The 25,368-nt window shown below is 39.1% G+C and overlaps 1 protein-coding gene across 2 annotated transcripts in view; it reads right to left on the bottom strand.

The window, feature by feature from the left end:
• The window catches only part of tspan15 (tetraspanin 15), a 70,703-nt gene extending 45,909 nt beyond the window's left edge, over nucleotides 1-24,794 (bottom strand). The window contains exons 1-2 of one of the 2 annotated variants that reach the window (XM_034188438.1): nucleotides 24,627-24,794; nucleotides 3,860-4,045 (exon numbers count right to left, since the gene is read on the bottom strand). In XM_034188438.1, the coding sequence (XP_034044329.1) occupies nucleotides 3,860-4,045; nucleotides 24,627-24,716 (276 nt within the window). In that variant the 5' untranslated portion in view covers nucleotides 24,717-24,794. The remainder of the gene's footprint in view (nucleotides 1-3,859; nucleotides 4,046-24,626) is intronic. The other variant, XM_034188446.1, reaches the window with a different exon arrangement.
• Between the last annotated feature and the right edge of the window lie 574 nt (nucleotides 24,795-25,368).

Consider the following 25,368-nt stretch of genomic DNA (forward strand, 5'->3'; position numbering starts at 1 on the left):
CAGAAACTGTTGCAACCTGTTACCACGCAATACGATTAATGGCACATATTGCTGGTGAATTATCACAAACCATTACGCACGGTCGATAATAATGTTCCTCGTTGTTGCACACTATTGTGTGTAACAGCACATTGTTCTATCACACTGTGAATCAGGCGAATTGTCTCCACCCCCATATTCATGCTACCGTCAGCTGCTGAGTTGCGCAGAAAGGAGGCGGAGGAGACGGAGAGATGTCTGGCTGCACGTGGCTCTCCTCTGGCTCAGACCCGTTCTTCTGAACATCAGACAACAGCAGGTGAAACACCTGCAGGAGCATGCTGAGAAGCATTGGAATGAGACTTGGCCGACTTGGCATCACTGTCCTTTGGCACACTGCATCAGTCAAACTGAATGTGGTGCAGCAGGGTTTAATTGTGTGCATGTGATTTGTACTGGCGCGCAGTGAAATGTGACACCGTATTACAATTTGTGTCAAAACTTGACAGTTTCCGTGTCAATTCATAACAACGCGTGACAGTTTGGGCTCCAAGAACCATCACAGGAACCACTATGAATGCTGTCATGCTCTATTAAGGATCACCACTAATCAACACGTATCAACACGCTCAGTTGTGAATGACACAACATGAGGCAAAATGAGGGTGGTGCATGACATTCGTGGAAGATTTTTTGACACCAAAAACATGCTCCACGAATATCACGCACCCACACGCACTGTTAAGAAACCAATTCAGATACATTAAGTCACGTTAACAATGTCAGGAATGTGCCACAAATGACAGAAAAATGACATTCGTAACGTGTCTTGCCTATGTGTAAACGCAGCATTACTGTGTGTAATTTAGTTTCAATGAAGCATGCTCTTATGTTCTCTGAAACTCTGCGTGCGTGCAGAGTGCAATGGTACCAAATGTATGGATTTCCTAACATTCGGTTAGATTGCTGGATCTGGAAATAACAGTCACACTGCAAGTCTGCAGGTAACCACAGAGAACATGTGACCACTGTTCACCTGACTTGCTTTCAAAGCTCCATTCCCTTTTAAATTAAAAGGACAGCAAACACAAGCTTCATTTGGCTTCAGAGAAAGATGTCAAAATGCAATAAAATTTGTGCTGAAAGGTACACTTCAAGGATCTGGAATTTAATTTTTAAATTAAATATGGTATATTCCTTCCTGTGTACTATTTGCAGCATAAACCACACACACTTTTTGAACCTTTTCCATCTCAGATAAATACAGCTGTACAGCTCATAAGCATTTAAAACCTCCCACACTTAAGCAAGAATCTTTACTGTTTCTTCAGTCAGCAACAGACAACAACTCAGTTTCTATAGCGTGGCATTCCTTAAAGACTTATTTTTAGAAACGTTTCTATAACGCAACTTTAGTTTGAAACCTAAAATGTTATTTTCACCTACAAAAAAAATATTCTTTCAATATGCAACATAACTTTTTGTTGTTTTTCTCATCCAACATTGTGGTTGCGTCTTTTGGTGCTGGTACTTCAATGGGCAACAATTGGTAAGTCATGGCAAACTGACTCATAGTCAGTGTCATAACAAATGCTCACAAGACAAAAGTCATGTGATATCAAGTACAACCCCTGGCAAAAATTATGGAATCACCGGCCTCAGAGGATGTTCATTCAGTTGTTTAATTTTGTAGAAAAAAAGCAGATCACAGACATGACACAAAACTAAAGTCATTTCAAATGGCAACTTTCTGGCTTTAAGAAACACTATAAGAAATCAAGAAAAAAAAGATTGTGGCAGTCAGTAACGGTTACTTTTTTAGACCAAGCAGAGGAAAAAAATATGGAATCACTCAATTCTGAGGAAAAAATTATGGAATCACCCTGTAAATTTTCATCCCCAAAACTAACACCTGCATCATATCAGATCTGCTCGTTAGTCTGCATCTAAAAAGGAGTGAACACACCTTGGAGAGCTGTTGCACCAAGTGGACTGACATGAATCATGGCTCCAACATGAGAGATGTCAATTTAAACAAAGGAGAGGATTATCAAACTCTTTTAAGAGAGTAAATCATCACTCAATGTTGCAAAAGATGTTGGTTGTTCACAGTCAGCTGTGTCTAAACTCTGGACCAATTACAAACAACATGGGAAGGTTGTTAAAGGCAAACATACTGGTAGACCAAGGAAGACATCAAAGCATCAAGATAGAAAACTTAAAGCAATATGTCTCAAAAATCGAAAAATGTACAACAAAACAAATCAGGAACGAATGGGAGGAAACTGGAGTCAATGTCTGTGACCGAACTGTAAGAAACCGCCTAAAGGAAATGGGATTTACATACAGAAAAGCTAAACGAAAGGCATCATTAACACCTAAACAGAAAAAAAACAAGGTTACAATGGGCTAAGGAAAAGCAATCGTGGACTGTGGATGACTGGATGAAAGTCATATTCAGTGATGAATCTCAAATCTGCATTGGGCAAGGTGATGATGCTAGAACTTTTGTTTGGTGCCTTTCCAATGAGATTTATAAAGATGACTGCCTGAAGAGAACATGCAAATTTCCACAGTCATTGATGATATGGGGCTGCATGTCAGGTAAAGGCACTGGGGAGATGGCTGTCATTACATCATCAATAAATGCACAAGTTTATGTTGATATTTTGGACAACTGAAAGGATGTTTGGGGATGATGAAATCATTTTTCGAGATGATAATGCATCTTGCCATAGAGCAAAAACTGCAAAAACATTCCTTGCAAAAAGACACACAGGGTCAATGTCATGGCATAAGGTCAATGTCAATGAGCAGATCTGATTTGATGCAGGTGTTAATTTGGGGGATGAAAATTTACAGGGTGATTCCATAATTTTTTCCTCAGAATTGAGTGATTCCATATTTTTTTCCTCTGCTTGGTCTAAAAAAGTAACCGTTACTGACTGCTACAATCTTTTTTTTCCTGATTTCTTATAGTGTTTCTTAAAGCCAGAAAATTGCCATTTGAAATGACTTTAGTTTTGTGTCATGTCTGTGATCTGCTTTTTTTCTACAAAATTAAACAACTGAATGAACATCCTCTGAGGCCGGTGATTCCATAATTTTTGCCAGGGGTTGTATTTGCCATGAGTCAAACAACTGGCTTTGTCTGAAGTTGGAAAACTGTCAAAAATAAAATATCTACTCAGATTTTTAAAAGCTCTTTGACTTGCATGCTTCCATTCAGCCTGTTTTGCTATTTGCAAAAAAAAAAAATTAATTCATCAGCCGATTGTCTCTTTAGCAATTCCTGGACTAGATGATGAACACTGAGATGAGTGAACAGGACCAGTCTTGTCTTGCACTGTTTTTTGACAGACACTGCACATGGGTGCTGCAGGAAGCTTCTGCTGGTAAGGATCTTGCCTATTGATGTTCCAGTAATGTTCAGGTACGTCCACGTTCTTGCATGAGCATAACACCAACAAAATGTTAATGTGAGGGTATCAAAATAAAAGGTTTTTGTACATCATTACTCTGAACATTTTGATGTTGAAAATGCATATTTTTAACTCACTGAAAGGAAATGAATTTTAAACTTCAAAATGACTTAGAAATTATGCTAAAAGAAAATGAAGCTGTTCAAAAAACACTGCTGTAGAAACAGTTTGTTGCAAATTTTGAAGGTATGTAAGATGCTTATGGAGTACAGTAGTTTTTATGTGCTTAATGTAGGTAAGCACATAAAAACTACTTGTACATGCCTGTATGGCTGAATTCATGTGGAATTGAAAAGGTCAAATAGGCATGTGGTTTAAATGCAAAACAGTACACAGGTAGGAATATGCTGATGTGTTTGTTGTTTTGTTTTTTTTTGTCTGTGCACCCAAATACTCACCACTTTCAGGAGAATAATATTATCCCTCAGTGAACCCAAAACTCCTATGAAGGAAACAACAAACATAATAATTCCCAAAACGATCAGGATAATTGCTGGTGCCAAAAACATTCCCTCCAGTGTCTTGTAGCGCTGTCTCTCCACCTCCGCGTAGATCCCAATAGCCAGGATAAAGCCACCTATCAACTGGAGAAAGAATATGGTGCAATCAATCATCTGCAATACAATCAATCAATCAACATTTATTTATAAAGCGCTTTACAGCACCGACTGGTGTCCAAAGTGCTTAATATTAAAAACACAAATTCACAAAAATAAAACACATATAGAATAAAATTTTAAAACAGCACATAAAAAACAGAACATGTCACCTCCCCACTAAGTGTTAAAAGCCAGTTTAAATAAATAAGGTCAGGAATAGTACGTAACTCAAGAGGTAGCTCGTTCCACAGTCTGGGGCCAGATACCGCGAAAGATATCTGTTTATATTTTGACCTTGGAACAATGACATTGTAAATCTACAAGCTTCAATCATGACTAATAAGAGCATAAGTCTGGAGGCCTCTGAAAAGACTAATCATGTTCATAAATAACTGATACTTTCAGAATCCAATTGGACAAATCACACAAGATACTGCGTGTATAAATTAGTCAAAGCATAACCTGATGGTGACAGCAGAGGAAAGATCTCAATTTTGAGATATAATGATAAATGATAGACCCTCACCAACAAAAAAGTCAATTCTAAGGTGATGACAGAAAACTGATTTGTAATTTCAATGAATTTTTCAATCTGAAGGTAGTACTGATCCACTGCACCACAAACTAATTATCTCGTCTCAGAATGCTATCAAAGGTAGTAAACTGAATCCAGTAAATTTTATTCTGTTCTATGGCGTAATAGAAATGGCAGACATAGTGATATATAAAGCACACAGTGAAAAATCTGAGAAAATGCAACTGCCACATTTAATATCAAACTATGTTTAAACGTTAAGGCGTGACCATGTTTTACCTTTAAAAAATACATCATTTGTAAATATGTGCAATCAACTGAATTTACCACAGGTGGACTCCAATTAAGCTGTAGAAACATCACAAGGATAGCCAGTGGAAACAGGCTGTACTTGAGCTCACGTTTGAGCTTCACAGCAAAGGATGTGAATACTTATGTATACGTGATTTCTTAGATTTTTAATGAATTTGCAAAAATCTCAAGAAAACTTTTTCACATTGTCATTATGGGGTATTGTGTGTAGAATTTTGAAGAAAAAAAAAAGAATTTCATCCATTTTGAAATAAGGTGGTAACATAACAAAATTTGGAAAAAGTGAAGTGTTGTGAATACTTTCCCGATGCACCAAGTTCCATGATGTGATACATATATCACGATGCACCATCACAATTCAATACATATTGATGTCACAGTTCTCACAGATTATGTAAAAAGTGATCCACAGTAAATGTTATAACTTTAAGGAAACAAATTATTTTGAATCATAAATTTTAATCTTTGATGTTATAAATTTCCTATTTGTATATCTTATTAATCGTAGATGATTCTTCTGCAAGAGGTCATTATTTCGTCCAGGCAACAGTTGACTTTTCATGGCATCACGATTTATAAAAACAATACAGGCATCATGTTATAATTACCATGATTCAGAAGGCAACATTACACCCTAATACTATTAATACACAACTTCACAGTCATCTTACAAGTGCATTCATATGACTTTTTGTAGACAATAGGATGGCAATTATCCTGGCATCTGAGAATTAGTCTGGAGCGCCTAAATTCAGTAATGATTTACAAGTATTACCAAATAATGGAAATCAAAACCTCAAAACATAATTGGCTAGATCTACAACCAGGCAGAGCAACAAAGCATGCAACGTATGCCAAGAGACCTTACTAGCTCCCACTGAATCAGTTTGCCAACAAGCTATGACTAAATAATTTTGTTTTTAAACTTTTTATTTTTAACTTATATCATGTCTGCCTGTTATCTAGTAAGTCCCTTTGGCTGCTTCGTTGTTTTCACTCGAGGTTGTCACAGCAGATCCAAACAATAAATTTGTTTTTAGATATGAATAAAAGAAATATTGATGCAATTCTTTTTATTTTAAAAGAATGTCTCGTTCTTCACTTAGACCTAAATAAAATAGCTGCTTGTCAAGGCCCAAAGTTTATGGCCACTCTTGTCATGGAAGGGATATCGTCTTGCGAGGTTCTGGCCTTGGCGTGAGGCCATAAAAGTGGGTTCTTCGGGCCTGGACAATTTCAGATTCTGATGTGAAGCAATTATAATGTCATGTAATTCATAATGACCGGAATTTAACCAACAAACCAGGCAAGGGCTCCTTTTGAAGAACTTTGAGTTACAATTCTGTTTTTCTCTGGGCCACAGTGTGGGGGCCCGAAGGTGGTCTCAGGCTTATCTCAAGATGGCACAGGAATTTCTCAGTTGAGTGTGAAAACACAGTCTCGGTCCCCAGTTGAAAACTCAGGTTTTTGTTGAGACAGAATTAGTGTATTTATTTAATTAGTGTGAATCAAGGCCATGCACTACAGTGAGACCAGCAGAAAAACAATCACAGTTTTCTTTGTGCCATGCCCTGTTTATGCCCAGGAGGGCCAGCTTGTAGTTAAGAAGCTACACGGCTATCACTGTATTAAGTTCCCCATGAAATTGGTCCAGTGGAAATCACTTTCTACAGGAAAGAAGCCAAACCATGTTGCAACGCTAATTCAAGGCTAGATGGTAATGATGTTCCACAAAACATTTAATTGAACAAAAAAGTATGTTAAAAACAGTAGTATGACCTTGAGCATCAATAGCATTCTAAACAAGAGCAATCAGAAATTTCTAATGTCTGCCAATAAAGTTCCAGATCACCTCCAAAATTCAATGGAGTCTTCCATGGCCTAATATGCATCCATGGTGAAAATTTGGTGAGAATCCATGAAGTAGCTTTGACATAATCCTGCAAAGCCTATATAAAGTGAAACTTGATCCAGAATCCGGATCTGGATCTAGATCACCTCCAAAATTATTGGAGTCTTCCATGGCCTAATATGTATCTGTGTTGAAAATTTCGTCAAAATCCATGAGGTACGTTTGACGTAATCCTGCTGACAGTTAGATGGACAGAGACAGACAGACAAATAAAGAAATGCCGATGATTTTATTACATTCTTGGCGGACGTAATTATTGAAAGCTGCTTTAAACAAGACTGAGGACATTTGAATTTGTATTGATTGTATATGGTGGAGTCCTGCGACAGACTGGCATCCTATTCAGGGTGTACCCTACTTCACACCCTATGACTGCTGTGATAGGCTCTACCCTGTGACCCTTAATTGGAGTAAACGGGTATTGATAATGGATGGATGGATGAACGGCTGCATATGGTTCCTTAGCTGCAATATTTCTGTCTCTGCATATTTGACAATTTGTGTCTTAAGAGTCTGAATTTTTTATTTATTGACTGATTTGTTTGTTTGTCTGCAGAGGACAGAGTTTTAATGTCAAAGAATGGAATGATGAACACATGCTGCAGGGTGCAAAAATACTCTTTCAATTAAAGTCTGTTGGGACAGAGTGTGTTACATATTTATTCACAAACAGCACAGCCTTAGTTGCCACCAGGACCCTCCAAAAAGCAACAAGGCTTCATAACCCCCATGCAAACAAAAGGTCTACTTTGTAGCCTGTCTGAAGAAGCCCAGACATGTCCCATGGTACCAACACTCAAATTTAAATATATAAATGAACCAGACGTGTGCACACAAAACCAGACATCAAGCTCACAAAATTATACGGCACTACATTATTATGCATCAGTGATGGTAAATCTTTTATGATAAAATACTTTAATTCACAAACCAGTCAACCTCTATACATGTAATTGACAAATATGACATGTAACAAAAGACCACAAAAGTCCAATTGTGTCTCAATGAAAAGTTTTGTTCTCTGAAAATGATGAGTGCAAAAATGTTTGCCTTTGGGTCAAATAAGTATAAATATGGCACCTCCATCTATTGTTCTTCTATTGTCCTAATATTCTTATAAACAGGCCATTTAAAGGAACCATTTAGCCCACAATTACGTTTAATTATATCCTGCATATTGACCGCAGCAGAGTGGGCAGCAGTATAAGCGATAAGTCACACCTGTTATTGTAAATGTCAGCAGTTTTTATTTGGGCACTCTGGACAGAGTGAATCCTCTGGGAGCAATCAGTGCAAGCATGGTGTCAGTGCCTTTGAAGCATTTGCAAGAAACATTCCAGTCTGTCATTTTTTGATTTTTTTTAATTAATCAATGTAGTAAAATGTAGACCACACACACACATGCACACAGAGCTGGACTGTAGGAGGAAATACACGCACACACATACACGCTATAGTGCATTCAGAAATATTCAGAACCTTCATTTTCCTCATTGCTTTGATGCTTCTTATTCGTGTAATTTAAATTTTTCCACTTCATCAAGCAATATTCAGTACCTTATATATACCAGGTCAGGACAGGTCTGGGAGCATGCACGCGTGCAGTGTGGTGTTACAACTGTCCTGTCCCTTTTCCAGTTACTTTCCTCACTGCTGAGGCACCAGTCCACTGGATCATGCCTGGAGAATTGTGCCACATGGCCAGTGAATAAATAAAAAGCACTGAACACTAAATAAAGACACACCCTCATTTTACGACATGGAAGCCGGAAGATGGCAATGAAAAAGAATTCCACCAATCACGACGTGTGCCAATAGAGCGTCAAAAGCAGCCGTCGTATTAATTGTTTTGTAGTATATAATCAAAGTGTTACAGTGGTCCCTCATTAATCGCTGGAGTTATGTTCTAAAAAATAGCCAGTATACGCGAAATCGCAACGTAGTCAGTGTTATTTTTTACAATTATAGTTTCAAAGCTGTTAAACCCCTCACTACACAGTTTATACACTTTCTCAATCAGGCATGAACATTTTCTCACTTTTCTCTCGTGTGTAAACACTCTCAAAGTTCAAACCTTAGTAGGAAAATAATACCAACCTGTTTTCAGGCCCAAACATTTGTTTGAGAAATAAAAATAGAACGTTTTCCTATAAATAATTATGATGGCATTTAGAACTAACAAATTAATTTTAACGATCAACGAACGAGGTCAGACACATAAGAAATTATTAATAGTGACTGACCAGTATTTCACAGATGGGTCTCTGCGTCCTGACGCCACGCCTTTTCCCACTCACATCTGGCTGCAGCAGGTGTGTGTTTCCGTGTGACAAACAGTTATGAGTAGTTGTTGGCGCTCTTCTGGGCAACAAGATTCTTATAAACAGATACGCAGAACACAGAACACTGTAAAAAAAAAAAAAGGCATGCAAAATTGGACTAAATACTCCGCGAGACTCCGAGGCCACGACAGGTGAACGGCGTTATAGCGAGGGACCACTGTATTCTCTTTTCACATGTCAATAATTCTTGACATGTGGATATTTGCTCGCTCAATTAATAAGACTGTCAGAATAATAATAATAATAATCTGTCAGATTTCTTTATTTTTTTTAAATGTATTTCTGTATTTATTTTATTGTGACAACCGAATGGAGACAAAACCTGGTTGTAGCACGGGCAAATTAAGGGAATAACGAAACTACAGTTGTTATTATCAATTTCATAGTCTAAAACGGTCACACCACATGAAGTTAAGCTCAGCGCTGCTCTGGCTCCAGGCTCGAAGTCTGGAGAAAAAGGTGAGCAGCGCTGTGACCACGGATCGTGCTCCATAACAATCCCGCAAAGGCGGGATTTGTATTGATTATTATGTAGTATAATCAGGAAAGTGTTATTTATGTAACATATGCATCGATTTGTATAATGGCACTGTTTATCATGTTAATCATCTTCATTTTTATGTGGATTCCAGCGCTGGTTCATTTTGGTGTATAATTTACGCCACCTCTCGACCTGGTGTATATTTTCAGTGCAGCGTACGCCAACGACCACATTGATAAATGCCAAGTAGCGCAGCCGTTTTGGCGTACACACCATATACGCTCAAATATCGCCGTACGCAACGTTGATACATAAGGCCCATTGTGCTTAAATTCATATTTTAGATGAGGTTTATGTCACAGAAATCCTACTTTACAATCACACTGCAGTCATTGTTAAATTATTTCCTGTTGCATTTATAATAAACATTTGGATTTATTTACAGTGTGTGTTTTCTGGCTGAAATGAGATATAAATAATCTACCAGACTTAAAAAAAAATGTTATTTCCATGTTATTTTATTTGTCTAAAATAAAATTTGTCTAAAAATAAATGTCCAAGGTTCCTTATGTTAAACAAGAAATGATCTAATCTGAAATAACAGGTGGTTTTAATTTACAGATGAAAAGGTTCTAAAGAACCATTTATTGATTTATTTAGCTATTTTAATTACAAGTGTTTTAAAGGGTTTTTTTTTTTAACAGTAATCAGAAATTTTGAGGTAACAAACAACAACAAAACATTTCCAAGGATTTTTCTTCAGAAAACTGCTCTATAAATAAGCAGTCCTGTGACATGTTTCTGTTTTGTACAGATCAGTGGTTTCTGCCACTAGTCTTTCGTGTTTTGGCCCGACGCGTTGTTCCTATTGGACAGCGCGAAGCTACGTCACAGCTCAGAGCGTCGAAAGTTGGATTGGGTTGAACTTTGACCGCGTCAGCCTACTGACAAGCGGCAATGCGTGCTCCCGTCAGAAGCGTCGCTTTAGCTCGGCTTTTGACGCGACGCTTCTGACGCATCTAAAAAGCAACGCGTCTCACTGAAAATAATGCTTTTTAGACTGACTTTTGACGTATCTGACGCTTCCGACATGTTCAGTGTGAAAGGCCCATAAGACAGGAAGCACATTTACTTTGGCCAAAAGATAGCATTGGGCCAAAGTAAATTGGCCAGTTCTGTTGGCCAATTCTGTTTTTGCTTTGTCTTCATGTAGATAGCTACATGAAGACAAAGCAAAAACAGAATTTGAAACCAGTTCGTTAATTAAAAAAAAAAAAAAAATTATTCCCACATTTACAGAGAACAAATGAGCTTTCACAACAACAAATTTATGGTAAAATACACATGAAAGACCATTTATACTTTTTAATACAAGACCTTTAGTAAGCTACAACAAGGCACTGATGTGGTGCAGTGATAGCTGTCTACGTTTATGCCATCGCCACACAGGTTCTCTAAAGGTGTTGTCACACAATGACAGATTGAGTAAACCAGGGGTTTTCAAAGTGTGGGAGAGTGAGCTCCCCCTCAGAGAACAAATGAACAGAGAACAAATGAGCTTTCACAACACCAACTTTATGGTAAAATACACATGAAAGACCATTTATACTTCTTAATACAAGACCTTTTGTAAACTACAACCCAGCGAAACCCAGTAAACCCAGCGACACACATACAATTTCAACATCTTCGTATGTTTCTTGTTATTCTTTTACACATCTTAAACACATTTTAAAGTATTTGTGCATTTTTAAGGAACTGGCTATGCATTTACACATTTTACAGCCTTTGTAAACATTTTAAACATTTTTAAAGAACTTTCTATTCTTTCACACATTTTTCACCCTTTTCAAAAATTTTAAACGTGTTTTTAAAGAACTTTCTATTCTTCTATTTTTATCTTTTGTCACTCACTATTGCCTCACCAAGTTTGATCCAGATCTGATCTGATCAGGGATGGGTATTGATAAGATTTTATCGATATTGATACCATTATCAATTCAATCTATGTCAATAACATTTTATTGCAGCTTAAAGTAAATAAATATGAAATTGGTCACTGGATCTTTGATCTCTGGACATAAATAGAAATAAACAAAATCTGTTTTTCTCAAAAGCATTTTCTTTCAGACATTAATGGCACAAATCTCACTCCATACCTCTGAGCGGAGCTCTTGCAGCCGGCTGTGCTGCAAGTCAACATCAATCTCATTCATAAAGAATGCAGGACATCTCATTTTGGGAGGAAAAAAAAAAAACGTTTTAGTCTGTTGTCTGTGTTACGACGTTTGGAAAGAGGCATCATTTGATTTAAACAGTGATTCACTTTGAAGTTATTAATTCCGACCGGACTCTGACTCTGCAGAGAGCGCGCATCGTTTGGAGCTGTGCGAATAGAATGAGGACAATTCTCATTTCTTACCTGCAACAAGACAAGAGTCGCAGTTAGTGACTTTAATCTGCACAAAAGTGACTCATGGCTTTGAGGGCAGACTTGTCGCTTCTGAAAGCAGCGACGCAATGAACCAACGAAGCAGTGGATCAGAGCACTGCTTCATTGCTTTGAGCTTCAAAATGGAGCTGTTAGCAGACCCACTGCAGGGTCTGTAATCAACATAAAAAAAATGACAATTTTCCCGATAAAATGCCCTCAAAAACAACGGCCAGTCTGAAGGACCGATAAGGGAATCGTTAAGCAAAAAGGCTATTGATGTTGGTGGATCGAATCATTTAATGATTTCTGAAAAGAACCGGTTCATGATACACACACACACACACACACACACACACACACACACACACACACACACACACACACACACACACACACACACACACACACACACGAAGAACTCTGGTGCCCCTGTGGGCGCACCACACAGTTTGAAAACCACTGGAGTAAACTGATTAGCTATGGATTGAAAAAAGTTGTCTGGTGGCAAATATCACTTAATCCGTCTGTCTCCAATGGATTTGTGGCTCTGATGAACAGATGACAACATACAGTGAAGAAAATAAGTATTTGACAATCCTGTGATTTTGCAAGTTCTCCCACTTAGAAATCATGGAGGGGTCTGAAATTTTCATCTTAGGTGCATGTCCACTGTGAGAGACATAATCTTAAAAAAAAAAAAAAAATCCGGAAATCACAATGTATGATTTTTTTTAATAATTTACTGGTATGTTACTGCTGCAAATAAGTATTTGATCCCCTACCAACCAGCAAGAATTCTGGCTCACACAGACCTGTTAATTTTTCTTTAAGAAGCCCTCTTATTCTGCACTCTTTACCTGTATTAATTGCACCTGTTTGAACTTGTTACCTGTAAAAAGACACCTGTTCACACACTCAATCACACTCCAACCTGTCCACCATAGCCAAGACCAAAGAGCTGTCTAAGGACACCAGGGACAAAACTGTAGACCTGCACAAGGCTGGGATGGACTACAGGACAACAGGCAAGCAGCTTGGTAGAAGACAACAACTGTTATGATTTATTAGAAAGTGGAAGAAACACAAGATGACTGTCAATCTCCCTCCATGCAAGATCTCACTTTGTGGGGTAAGGATGATTCTGAGAAAGCTCAGAACTACACAGGAGGACCTGGTCAATGACCTGAAAAGAGCTGGGACCAAAGTTACAAAGATTACATTAGAAACACATGATGCTGTCATGGTTTAAAATCCTGCAGGGCAGCAAGGTCCCCCTGCTCAAGCCAGCACATGTCCAGGCCCATTTGAAGTTCACCAGTGACCATCTGGATGATCCAGAGGAGGTATGGGAGAAGGTCATGTGGTCAGATGAGACCACAATAGAGCTTTTTGGAATCAACTCCGCTTACCATGTTTAGAGGTTCAGAACAACCCCAAGAAAACCATCCCAACCGTGAAGCATCGGGGTGGAAACATCATACTCTGGGTGTGCTCTTCTGCAAAGGGGACAGGACGACTGCACCATATTGAAGGGAGGATGGATGGGGTCATGTATTGCGAGATTTTGGCAAACAACCTCCTTCCCTCAGTAACAGCATTGAAGATGGGTCATGGCTGGGTCTTCCAGCATGACAATGACCCCAAACACACAGCCAGGGCAAATAAGGAGGAGCTCTATAAGAAGCATTTCAAGGTCCTGGAGTGGCCTGGCCAGTCTCCAGACCTGAACTCAATTGAAAATCTTTGGAGGGAGCTGAAACTCCAAACCTGAAAGATTTGGAGAAGATCTGTATGGAGAAATGTACCAAAATCCCTGCTGCAGTGTGTGCAAACCTGGTGAAAAACTACAGGAAACGTTTGACCTCTGTAATTGCAAACAAAGACTACTGTACCAAATATTAACATTGATTTTCACAGGTGTTGAAATACTTATTTGCAGCAGTAACATACAAATTATTAAAAAATCATATCCGGATTTTTTTTAGATTATGTCTCTCACAGTGGACATGCACATAAGATGAAAATTTCAGACCCCTCCATGATTTCTAAGTGGGAGAACTTGCAAAATCGCAGGGTGTTCAAATACTTATTTTTCTCACTGTAAGAGTTGCATTTAGCAGAACTATTTTCAGTTTCAAGACATATGAGGTGCATTCAAAAAGTATCCAACCTTACTCACCTGGGGGCCTGAAATCTAAATGCCATTGGAAGTACTCTCCTCAAGCCTGCACACACTTCTCCCAGCGCGTCTGTAATTTTTGGAAGCTTTTCTGGAAGGTCTCTTTTGAAACGGTGTCCAGCTGGGCCTTTGCATTCCGCATGATGTCTTCTCATGACTCAGGGTTGTTTTGATCTTGGAGAACAGCCATAAATCAGAGGGGGCCATGCCAGCAAAGTAGAGAGACTGAAGAATCACTTAGGCACAAATCTCTTCAGCATGAATTTTGCAGACACTCTCCACGTGTCCAATTCCTCCGACAAAATGGAATGTACCCAACCTGTACTTATCCCCACACCTCTTGTGCAATTTCTTGGATTTATAACAGAAAACTGTCAAAACGTGGACAATGGTCAACCCTGACCAAAGTCTATATTCTGGCAATGACTTTGTCATTTCGGCTTGAAGTGGTTATACCACTTGAGTAATGCGAGGAGCATTACGAGGAAACATCAGCAATGACATTTTGGCTGTGGAACATGCTTTTCTGGGCATGATCCAGCATGCAGGTGCCTCAGTGTTGAGGACCTAAGGAACTGGAAAGGATCAAGGGAGACTCCTACATTTAACCAAACTGTGGAAGATAGATGTCAACTTGTGATAGGTGGTGATGTGTCAGATGTCTGCCTGGGTGGCTGCCATCCATTAACCAAGGAAGTTCTGGAGTATGTTTAATGCGGCAATGCCCAGCACCAGAAAATGATCCCCAACCTGACCCGACCAGACCTCTTCTTATGACAACACAGGCACAGAACTCCTGAAAAATCACGTGCTGTTAAATATATAACAATTTGTATTCCAGGCCATGAGAATCATTCATTTGTTTTTGAGAATTCCTGTAAACAAACAAACACACAAACATGAGTAAAAAGATAAGTTCCAGGAACAAGGAACTATAACAAACATTGTATAAGCCTGCCATGTCTATTGTTTGAGCAGTGCTGCAGTGACAGTCTCATGTTTGCATAAATAATAATTGACTGCTGGCCTTCTTGTCAAAGAACCTGTTATTTTTCAATTTTATGTTAAAAGTTAAATAAATAATAATAAAAAAGTCATCTCTTGCTCCTCACTCCTCATCGTTATTACCTGTACATATCTGCAGTGGTGTAGAATATGTCACAAAGCACTGAACTGCAGAAGCCTTCTAGCACAACAATTATCCTTAAAGAATTGGAAAAATGGCATGCACATGGAGAAACCTTCGAGGCATAGAGTGTCAACTCAGGCCCAACATACTATTACTTATGTTCTTCCCACAGGAACATGCTGCACTAATGCATTATTACACGTCATCCTCGCACAAAATTTGTTGACATTAGATGCCAGAGTGCTGAAATTTTATCGAATAAAAAGAAAAATTCTGATGGATGGAATCAGCATGTCTGATAGTGGTAGGCGATACAATGTTTTCTTCCATTCAGAGTTTGTAAACACTCTCATACTACTTCATAAAGAAAATTGAGAAAGTTATGGGATGCCGACATCGCATAACATCTGGGTTTCTTCTATGCAGAGCTTTCTGATACTATACAGTGCATCCAGAAAGTATTCACAGTCCTGCACTTCTTCCACATTTTTTATGTTACAGCCTAATTCCAAAATGGACAAAATTTATTTTGTTCCATAAAATTTTACACACATCCCATGACAGGGATGAGCGAGTACACCACTATCTGTATCTGTTCAACATCTAAATTATCTGTATCCATATCTGTACTTGCAATGGGTGTGGCATAAACCGAAAGTGGGTGTGGTTTAACCCGAAATGGGCGGGGGCTTAAATCAGTGCATTATTTTAAGTCTGAAATTGATATGGATTGATCAGAAGTTGCTATATTTATTGTTTATCTGAAAACTATTTACAGAACAGCCTCAAAATTGTGATTCAAATCAATGCTTTTGATCACAAAAGCAAGACAACTATTTACACAACAAGCTTTTTTATGAACTCAGAACATGAATATTCTTAAGTGTATGAATGAATATTTACAGACCAGCCTCAGAAATGACATTCAATGTAGTAGGAAATAATGAACTACTAAGAATGCATGAACAAGAGTTGTCATACTCAACACAACTTCCTTTTTTCCCAATTATTTATTTATTTTTACTACCCAACGTTCTTGGCATTTTTTTTCCACACAAAGTTAAACAATACTGATTAAGGTGTGTGTTTGTGTGTGCGACTAAGTGACTGTGTGAGAGGGAGAGAGAGAGGTTGTTCAACTGACCAATTTATTTTTATGAACTGCAGTGAGAAAGTGTCAGATACTGCATGCAGTCATATTCAATAAAAATATTAATTTAGGCTACTTTGTGTGTTCAGCTATGTGTGTAAGTGGTCTGTAAAGCTATTTATTTTTTAATGATCTGAAAGAACTTGGTGCTTCATGCAAACATCCAGTGATTGTTCACTGTATTCTTCTCAAAAGCACCGCATTCAGTCTGAGCAAAGTTTTCCAACTGACTTTATATCACCCAACCAAACGAAGAGCAAGCAAAGGGCGAAAAATAAATAAATAAAAAACCCGACCGGAGTGGAGGCAGTGACCGACGCGACACGAGCCATTTTCAGCTCTGTGTTATCAAATCCACCACATACGTTACGAAATAAGTTCACCAAGTAACTTTAAATACCATACAAACCAAAAAAGAGGCAAGCTGAAGAAAACTTAAGGAAGAATCAAGCCAAGCACAGAGAGAGAGCCTGTCTGTGTGTGCAAGAGACTGCAGACAGACGTGTCTGTGTAGGGAGGGGCGGGCGCTGTGTGTGACTGGCCAATCACAGAGCGTGAAGACAGTATGTTTTGCCAATGAGAATTTTCCTTCAGCATGAGCGCAGATATTGATGAATTTTACTCATATCATGCTCGTACTCGTCAAAAATGCTTTATCCGTACCGGATACTCATCTGAAACGAGTATCCGGCTCAACCATAATGACAATGTTAAAAAAGTTTTGAGATTTTTACTAATGAAGCTCCAAATTGAACTCAAGTGCATCCTGTTTCCACTGATCATTCTTGAGATGTTTCTACAGCTTAATTGGAGTCCACCTGGGGTAAATTCAGTCTATTGGGCATGATATGGAAAGACACACACCTGTCTACATATAAGGTCCGACAGCTGACAGTGCATGTCAGAGCACAAACCAAGCTTGAAGTCAAAGGAATTGTCTGTAGACCTCCGAGACAGGATTGCCTCATGGCACAAATGTGGGGAAGGGTACAGAAACATTTCTGCTGTTTTGAAGGTCCCGATGAGAACAGTGGCCTGCATCATCGGTAAATGGAAGAAGTTCAGATCCACCAGGACTCTTTCTAGAGCTGGCCACCCATCTAAACTGAGCAATTGGGGGAGAAGGGCCTTAGTCAGGAAGGAGACCAAGAACTCGATGGTCACTCAGAGCGCCAGCATTCCTCTGTGGAGAGAGCTCAATGTTCCAGAAGGGCAACCATCTCTGCAGCAATCCACTAATCAGGCCTGTATGGTAGAATGGCCAGACAGAAGCCACTCCTTAGTAAAAGGCACATGGCAGCCCACCTGGTGTTTACCAAAGACACCTGAAGAACTCTCAGACTATGAGAAACAAAATTCTCTGGTCTGATAAGACAAAGATTGAACTCTTTGGCATGAATGCCAGGCGTCACGTTTGGAGGAAACCAGGCACCATCCCTAAAGTGAAGCATGGTGATGGCAGCAAGATGCTGTGGGGATGTTTTTCAGTGGCAGGAACTGGAAGACTAGTGAGGACTGAGAGAAAGATGAATGCAGCAATGTACAGAGACATCCTGGATAAAAACCTGCTCCAGAGCGCTCTTGACCTCAGACTGGAGCGATGGTTCATCTTTCAGCAGGACAGTGTCCCTAAGCACACAGCAAAGATATCAAAGGAGTGGCTTCAGGACAACTCTGTGAATGTCCTTGAGTGGCCCAGCCAGAGACCAGACCTGAATCCAACTGAACATCTCTGGAGAGATCTGAAAATGTCTGTGCACCGATGCTCCCCATCCAACCTGATGGAGCTTGACAGGTGCAGCAAAGCGGAATGGCCAAAACTGCCCAAAGATAGGTGCACCTAGCTTGTGGCATCATATTGAAGACTAGAGGCTGTAATTGCTGCCAAAGGTGCATCAACAAAGTATTGAGCAAAGGCTGTGAATACTTATGTACATGTGATTTCTTAGGAGTTTCTTTTAATAGTAAGTCCCTTCGGCTGCTCCCTTGTTTGCACTCGGGGTCACCACAGCAAATCCTTTTAGTACATTTGCAAAAATGTTAAAGAAAAAAAAAACAGACAAAATAACAGACAAGACGCTTTAGTCTGACACTCATAGTACAGTCATTGGGGAGGTAATGCCTGACAACACAAGAAGGAGCTGGACTGCCAAGCCACCCACTGAGATTTGACACTTCTAGGGAAGAAGCTTTTTTGAATAAAGAGCAAAAACTCTTCCAGGAAACTAATAAATTGACTCAATCAGCTTGTCACCATAACCTTGGATGACAGAGAATCTCCACAGATATCCCACTTCCAAGTCCTAGCACCTCAGATGGTTATCCTTGTGAAGAGAAAGATGTTCCAGGTTTCAACCTGTGTGGATGATCCCTCAGCACTGCACCAGTAATCACCTTCCAAAGACAAGACCCTCAGCGCTGCCCTGTGGTTTTAACTTTTCTAAAGATGAGGTCCCACCATGAAGGTACTGGTGGAAATCTGCTTCTGTTGCAAGTCACACCCCGGTGCTCATGTTGCACTAATTGGATTAATAAATGGAACAGTTTTGACTGTGTTGAATGCTTGGTCTCAAAATCTCAAAAATGTTTTTCACATTGTCATTATGGGGAATTGTGTGTATAATCCTGAGGAAATTAATGAATTTCATCCATTTTGGAATAAGGCTGTAATATTAAAAAAAACTGTGGATAAAGCGCAGGGCTGTGAATATTTTCTCGATGCACTGTACATACATGCATGAATGCATACATACACAAATACACACAATTCAGTCAAAGTGAAAGAGGAAACACCATGTTGTTTCTGCAAACACATCATTCTTTATCACATTCTTCATCCTCTCCAAATTAAGTCAGACAACACATTGCGGAGAAGGACAGGCTGAGAACAGCCAAAAGAAAGGATTTGCCTCACAGCCTTGAATATCTGAGTTGTGAAGATTCAAGTGGTGTTTAGATTTCACCATGGTGTCTCTTCCTTACATGTCCCTGCTTGGTGTCTGTTATAGTATCTGGCAGCTGCATGTCTGCGTGCCCAGCCCTCCGACTCTTTCATTCAAGCAAAAGGACATTAGAGCAACTTAAAAATTCTGCAGACAAAAGAATCAGTCGATGTTCATCACACTGGGACTTGTACTTTTGACCCACTTTGGTTCATGTGCATAACTTTTACAGTAACTACAATTCAGAGATCACTTAATAGCAACACGATCTGGACAATACAACCCCAATTCCAATGAAGTTAGGATGTTGTGTAAAATGTAAATAAAAACAGAATACAGTGATTTGCAAATCCTGTTCAACCTATATTGAATTGAATACACTACAAAGACAAGATATTTAATGTTCACCTTTCCTTCTAATAACACTCAGTAAGTGTTTGGGAACTGAGGACACTCATGATTGGGTATGACAGGAGCATCCCCAAAAGGCTCAGCCATTCACAAGCAAAGATGGGGCGAGGATCACCACTTTGTGAACAACTGCATGAAAAATAGTCCAACAGTTTAAGAACAATGTTTCGCAACAATGTTACAAGGAATTTAGGGATTCCATTATCTACAGTCCATAATACAATCAGAAGATTCAGAGAATCTGGAGAACTTTCTACACATAAGCGGCAAGACCGAAAACATTGAATGCCCATGACTTTCGATCCCTCAGGCAGCATTGCATTAAAAACTACCATGCAAAACAAAAGCCATACATCAACATCATCCAGAAATGCTGCCACCTTCTCTGGGCCCAAGCTCATTTGAAATAGATAGACGCAAAGTGGAAAAGTGTGCTGTGGTCTGATGAGTCCATGTTTCAAATTGTTTTTGGAAATCATGGATGTCATGTCCTCCGGAAAAAGAAAAGAGGAAAAAGACCATCCAGACTGTTAACGTCTTTTTCAGGGACATCCCTGCTTATTTCAGCAAGACAATGCCAAGCCACATTCTGTACGTCTTACAATAGTGTGGCTTTGTAGTAAAAGAGTGCGGGTACTAGACTGGCCTGCTTGCAGTCCAGACCTGTCGCCCATTGAAAATGTGTGTCGCATTATGAAGCGCAAAATACAACAGAGACCCCAAACTATTGAACAATCGAAGTCATACATCAAGCAAGAATGGGAAAGAATTCTTCTGTGTATTTATTTACACTGCATGATGCACCGTGCTGTTTTTAGCTATGATCAAGTCGCAAGTGTGTTTCCACACATAGAGTTATCCTAGCTATATGAAACACTATGGTTTCCACTTCAGCATTATGCCTGGGTGTTATGATCCCAAAGCCCCACTATTTCTGCCATGAAGGTAAGAAACTTAACTCTTTTTATTCTAATTTAATTAATAATATTTTAATTAAAAAGTGAACCAAAAACAGGTAGGTACGGCATTTACGGTCCGTGTAAGCCCACTGTTTTCTTTTTTGTTTTTGATTTTTTTAATTTATGCATCAAATACAAACCAAACAGGTACTGTAGAAAATCTTGAAATAGCTGCACACATAAAATTAAAAAGAAAAAGAATATAAGAGAGGCTTATTGTATATTATTTACATATAATAAAATAAAATAAAATATAGGGCAACTGAACATTTACAGATCAAATTAGTCTATAACATTAACTAGTTCTGAAGCATTAGAGGATTCAATCAATGATAAAGACTTATAATAAAGTTTTAATTCATTTCTCCAATGAGTAATGTTAGCTTTTGCCAGTCAAAGCGACCATGCCTCTAATTTTACAGAAGTTTAAGTCTTAACACATCTTAAAGTAAGAAGTTAGAAAATAAATTCACCTCCATACAGCTGTCACAGAGGGGGAAATTATCTATAGACACTAAAACTGTTTCATGCACCAGGCTATAATGATGTTTATGCTCTAAATTTGGATATTTTAACATTGTCTCCTATGGTAATGTGCTCCCTTTTGGAGCCAGCCCCAAGCATCCACTTGATAGCACCTCTGTTGCAAGCAATCACTTCAGTGTTGGTTTTTACCATTAGCTCTACTGTATGTGCTTGCACAAATGATTTAATAACATCTGATCCTGTGTTTTGAAATTTGTTAGTTTTTTTTATGCAACCATTTTATCATTTCCATTTTTAATCCATCTTTCACATGGTTGGTGTTTAATTATCCTTATATTGTAGTTAAACTCGGGAAGCACTTTGTGTGTTTGATTCAAAAGCACTATGTAAATAAATGTTAGTATTAATCACAAGGTCCTGGTGATCACAAAGGCCACTACTATTTATTAAAAATTGTCATTGATCCAGTTCTCTTCATTTATGAAGAAAGACAGGAAAATAAGCACACTGCAGTGCAACTACAACAAGGCTAATGCTGCACATACTGGTTCCCTATTTTTGTGGGAGCCACACTAAAATAAATCACATTCCACAGAGACAGTGTGGGGTAGGAACACTTCTTTCACACGACTCAAACAGCATGATCTAAGGAAAATGTCAATACAAGTCTTTCCAAATGTTTCGGCTCAATTATCAAGGCAGCATTCATACTCCACAATAAACTGTTGACTGCTCTGCTTGTCCCTGCCTCACCCTCCATTCTCATTGAATTAATAAATACCAGTCCCAAAAATGTCTTGAGGAAGAAACAAATAACTGGTGTTGCTCATGCTGTCACACTTATATCAATCAACCATCTGCCTGTTCAAATTAAATATAGCTTGTGTTTTGTTGTCCTCGAGTGGGAGCAGCTGTATGGATTTGCTACACTACGAGTATGTGAGAAGAAATTTTCCTTTTTTTAAAAAAAAAAGTAAAAAATCTGCATCATCAGAATACATTTGTTCATGTTATCCATATTATTTTGAAACATACTGAAATAAGTGACAAATAATAGGGATGATTAACCTTCACTAAAGTTAATTAGTAGCCGTAATTTATGTTCTGTGACTCTGCGCTTGTTACCAACTCTTTGTTAGTATAATGAAGTATCCTCGCCTGTCATGCGGGAGACCAGTGTCACAGACCAAACGGACCTCCCTAAAAATTGGTCCACTCTGTCTTCACTACATATGCGTCATTTTGGACCACAGCAACTCGTCTGAGACCGAGTCTCTACACCCAAAGCCATCAAATGGATTAATGTGATTATTAACCATCAGATGGCAAGGTAAAACCTCTTAAATTATTCTAAAGTCAGTTTTAAGCAGAAAACGAGGCGATAACTGGCGAGTTGTTACTGGCACTTTGAAATGACGTTGGCGCCGCAGCAGCTGCTGTGTGCTCTGATCGGTCTGCCGTCTTTTATTATGAAATAATGCTGAATTTATGTGGAAATGATTGTTGTACAAAAGATATCTGTCTCTGAGATAGATGATGACTGGAGTGCAGTTTTAAGCAGAAACGAGGTGATAATCGGCGAAACGCTGGTGACGCTCAGAAATGACACTACTGAGCTCTGAAATGATGCATGTGCAGTGAAGGCAGGGCAAAACGATTTTTAGGGGGGACCGCTCAGTCTGTGAGACCGGGGTTCAGTTCTCTGATGGGAGAACAAGACTTTTTTCACACCCTTCATAACATATCTTGTTTTAGATATTCTTTCTGTTCATGTATCTCTGGAAGATTTAGGTAATTACACTTAAGGTGTCACGTGACTGCCGTAATAATAACCTACCAACACATACTTAAGCCGGGTTCACACAGCAGGATAATTAGGCCGATATCGGACCCGATCTTCCCCTTCCGACAATCTTAAGGACGTCCCGACAATCGTGACGACGCTAAAGATAAACTTATCAGATATTCCTGCCGTGTGTGGTGTGTTAAGAGCGCTCTGATCTGCTCGGAAGGCCGTCAGGAGCGCTCCAATCGCAAATCGGGGATATTCAACATGTTGGATTTTTTTGGCCCAATATCGCAGCGTGTTGTGTCCTCCGACCACAAACGAGCACGCAGCCTGCTGAATGTGACATGCAGCTAATCAGAAAGCGAGGTGACAGACATACAGAGCAGAAAATAAAATCAAAACAGCTGTTCTGACTTACCAGAAAGTCATGCTGGTTGTCTCCACTCCTTTAAAGAACACCTTTTCTTTTTCTTTTCGTATCGATTTTTCCCTCTGTTTTAAATAGTCCACAAAGTACCTCCATTTGTTTACTCGGAGGTCACGTTAAATCTCGAGAGATTTTGCGAGATTTCCTGTCTGAGCTGGGAATGTTCGTGCGTGAAATCTGTTCGTGTGTGGTGTTGTCCTTACCGTGTGGATGAACACCACACACTGTACGACCAAACCTGTCAGATCCATGATTTTTTATCTTCACGTGTGTGGTCTCTCAGGTTTTGCAAACCTAAAGATAATTTTAAAATCCTGTCATGTGAACCAGGCTTTACACGTACTTAAGGTTACCGTAGCAACATCCACAGCCTTTTTTTTTTATAAAGAACTTGTGTTGAAATAATGTCTTTTAGATAATAATAGTAAAATTATTGCTGTCCACTGATAGAAATCTACCGCCAACTTTTCTTTTGTGACCACTTTAATGTTGTAATTACAGTTTATTCTATTTTGTAGCCATGTTTTGATCATCCATTCCCACTCCCAAGGTCAATGGAAATAAGTGCTTGTGCTTTAATGAATTAAAATCAATCAGACAACTGCATATGAAAAAAAATCTTCTTAATTAATAGGATCACTGTAATGCAACTACCAGGTATAGTCATTAAAGAAATTGGAAACATAAGAAAACACTGTAGTTGTGCCACAATAACTCGTGATGTGATTCTATCTGAACAAACGCAGGACTAAAACAGCTTTTAGAACCCCCCAGAATAATGGCGAAAGCACTTGTTTATTTGTCCTGGTGTTTTTACACTTTTTTGTCAGCCAGGTGAGAAACAGGTACAAAGGCGCTCAAATGAAGAGGGTGTGGCCACCTCGTGCGCTGCAGAACACAGAAATCAACAGGTAGACCACCTGTAACACACCAAACGCTGCTATTTGAAAAAGAATTATCGTCTAAGGTTTTGTTTTTCCTACTTGTTCTTTCAACTTCCAGCTCGCGCGTTCCCAGTCGCACGCGCGCTGCCCAAATACACACACACACAGCCGCCAAAAAAAACGCTCTTACTCACCCACCAGATGATGGCATACGCGAACAGAGTGAATTTGAGGAAAACATAGGAGCATTTGTGACAGTATCGGATGTCGTCGTTGCCGGACATCGTGTTTGTTTGGAGAAAATGTGCTTGGCTGCCGGTTTGTGCGCTGCTGGCGGTGACACCAGCCACTTCCGCGTTGTCACCGCCGAAGCCACACCTGAATGAACTCTGCTGTCACAGCGAATAAAGTCAGCTTTTGTCCAAAGTAAAGGCTTCCTAGATGTATTTATACCTTCAGGATTACATTGCGTTACGGTCATGTCGTAATATATACAACTGTTTGGATAATTAACCCTGAAATGTGATTTATGCTCTCAAGTTGCCTATTTCCAGGGGCGGTTCCAGCATAACATGCTACAATTGGGCAGTAGTGTTGTTTAAGGGTGGTCCATAAAGGGGTTAAATGTTTTATATATATATCTATATATATATAGATATATATATATATCTATATATATATATACATATACTTCCGGGGACAGCCTCATTGTCACCCATTAGTTCGTCTGTCCACTTTCTCTTGTTTGGGTACGTTACACAGCAAACAAAGTGAATTCATGAATATATAAATAAATAAATAACACCAGAGATCCCATAATACCAAAAACCAATAATATACAAATAAGGAATGTTTATGAGCTCAAGGGTATGAATATTTCATGAGGTGAAAAATGGAATGTTGTCTTCGCCTCCTTGAATGGAACATTCCAGCTTT

Source organism: Thalassophryne amazonica, chromosome 2 (assembly GCF_902500255.1).
Source record: "Thalassophryne amazonica chromosome 2, fThaAma1.1, whole genome shotgun sequence".
Taxonomy (NCBI): domain Eukaryota; kingdom Metazoa; phylum Chordata; class Actinopteri; order Batrachoidiformes; family Batrachoididae; genus Thalassophryne; species Thalassophryne amazonica.